The sequence below is a fragment of the Populus euphratica genome, unplaced genomic scaffold (genome assembly GCF_000495115.2).
Source record: "Populus euphratica unplaced genomic scaffold, PopEup_1.0 scaffold6398.1, whole genome shotgun sequence".
Taxonomy (NCBI): Eukaryota; Viridiplantae; Streptophyta; class Magnoliopsida; order Malpighiales; family Salicaceae; genus Populus; species Populus euphratica.
Genome location: NW_011506164.1, coordinates 1 through 2,479, shown reverse-complemented (window position 1 = coordinate 2,479; position 2,479 = coordinate 1). Strand labels below are relative to the sequence as shown.

Here is a 2,479-nt window from a genome sequence, read left to right as displayed (position 1 = left end):
TAAACACCTATTCTGGGTTATTTGTGTGTTTCTCTTGATGTTATTAGTATATTGTCCTTGTGAAAAGCTTGCTACATACTATTTTCATGCTATAGTTTTATGAATCCTGTAATTTTCCTTGACTGACTTGATCACTTGTGAAAAACTCAACTAGGGACCTTTCACAAGGTAATTCAAAAAGTCTAAAAGCTCAACTGCATTCGAAGCTTAGCACAATTTCTAGCATTGATGGAAGAAAAGGAAAGCTTTTTTTGGCTCATGCAAACAGTATATTGTACACAAAAGAGAGGCTATTTAAGGAATGGAATTCATTTTCATCACATATTGCATTATCTATTCAGAAAACAAGAATATATCTGTACTCGGAAAATCATTAACAATAGAATCATTTGTGCTTGATTTACATAACTAAACAAAGGGCATAAGCAGTCCCACCTATTTCACGCTTTCCATTTTCAGGGCTGTCACTGCCATGAACCACATTCCTGCAGAAAGTTCACCATAGGATAAAAAAATTGCTAAGACCAGGAAAGAAATTGCAAACCAATTTTGTGAAAATGAGCACATAAAGCAACCTATCAGGAGAGTATGAAGGGCCTAACCTTCCTGTTTGAACAGCAAGATCTCCTCTTATTGTGCCTGGTTCGGCCTTAAGAGGATCTGTGGACCCTATTAGCTTACGTGCTGATGCTACAACCCCAACACCTTCCCATGCCTGGCAAAAAACCATTATCGTCAGTATTCTAGAAAGAACTCAAAACCTGTAGAAATCTCAGATTCATAAACTTCATACCATACACACAACTGGACCAGAAGTGATGTAATCGATCAGACCAGGGAAGAAAGGCTTGGCCTTGAGATCCTTATAGTGCTCCTAATCATGCAAAATAGTAGATAAAAGAACAATAAGACATTCAGTAATTTGAGGATATGAAAAGACCACACTCCAGTAATAATAAGAGCCTATTTGGTATTGTGATAGCAATTGCTTTCCAAAATACTTTTCACTTTGAAATGCATCGAAATAATTTTTTTCATTTTTTTAAATTTATTTTTTGACATCAGCATATCAAAACGATCTAAAAACACCAAAAAAATTAATTTGAAGCATAGAAAAAAATAAATTTATTTTTTTAAAAGCGTTTTTGAAATGCAAAAACAAACAGGCTCTAAATAGACATCTAAAACACAATTACAGAACAGAGACATGAAATTGATAAAGCAAACTTTTTTCGTGATTGATTGAAAAAAAAGAAGGAAAGATTAGTAGAAAGTTTGGGTTCTATACTAGAGCATTGACAAAAGAATTTATCAACAGGAAGATAAAATACAGTTCTTTTGTGATTGATCATCAATAACCATACAAAAAAATAGCAGAAAGCTTGGAATTTTACTGTGACTTAAGGCCACTGTCCTGTAAGATTCCAAGATTTCTATTCTTTTTCCTTGTTTCTGCCATCATTTTCAAAAAACAACAGAAAAACTAGCTTTACAACCACATAATCATAAACCTTAATAGTTTGCTTCAAGTAAAGCATTATAAGAGGATATAAAACAAATCTGACATTTGCAAGATATTGGATAAAGGTTTCGCCATATAAAAGAATGGATTGAGTATCAACATTGCAAGACTACAAACCTCTGCCAATTCTTTAGGGCATTGGAAGAGCTTCAAACCAGTCAGTTTAAATCCTTTCTTCTCAAACCTCGAGATTATTTCTCCAACCTAAAGCAACCCAATCCACATAAAATAAATTCAGAATCCCAAAATCAAAACATAGTATCATTTCAACTATTGCATTGCCAATATATACTCAGGTTTACACAAAATACTTCACATTTGGCTCAATCCAATAAACACTACTTTCATCTTATCCTAAACAATGAAAAACGAAGGTTCTAATATCTAAAATTTTAACATCACTCAAACTTCCACAGCAATCACTGCAAAAATTTAACAATAATTACAGTGCAAATAAAAAAAATCAAGAAAAGCTTACAAGGCCACGTTGAACACCATCAGGCTTGACCATAATGTAAGTCTCATCAACTTGTTCCTGGACATAAAAATGTCAAAAACTCCAAATGGGATTTCGCTACAACACGTGAATAACTAGTCAATATATCAAACACTGATCGGGGCTCTCACGAATTTCCAGAATTATTCAAAAAATAACAATTAGTTTCCTTTCTCTCTCTTCAGCTAGATAAAACAGATACTAAAACAATTCTACAGAAAATTATCTGAATTAAGAAATACAAATAAATACCATGGAAGCCACCAAATGAGGAAGAAAGATGCGGGGCTTTCTAGAGTTGCGAGTTTTAGTAGCATGAGGATGTGAAGGGGAATTGTTGAAAGAGAAAAGATGGGATTTTGAATGGAATGCAGATAGGTGGGTTGTGCGTAGGTTAAGGTTATTGCGGGAAGTGAAGGATAAGGCTGTGGTGTAAGTTGATGAAGGAAGAATGGTTGAAG

The 2,479-nt window shown here is 34.0% G+C and overlaps 1 protein-coding gene across 1 annotated transcript; it reads right to left on the bottom strand.

Annotated features, from left to right (window-relative positions):
• Positions 1-302: 302 nt before the first annotated feature.
• Positions 303-2,474, bottom strand: LOC105120301 (nucleoside diphosphate kinase 2, chloroplastic-like; the record flags this gene model as incomplete). The annotated part of the gene is made up of 6 exons (XM_011018471.1): positions 303-485; positions 603-715; positions 794-874; positions 1,640-1,726; positions 2,001-2,057; positions 2,271-2,474. Coding segments are annotated over 6 exons (627 nt in total), but the record flags the coding sequence as incomplete, so codon positions are not given.
• Positions 2,475-2,479: the final 5 nt, after the last annotated feature.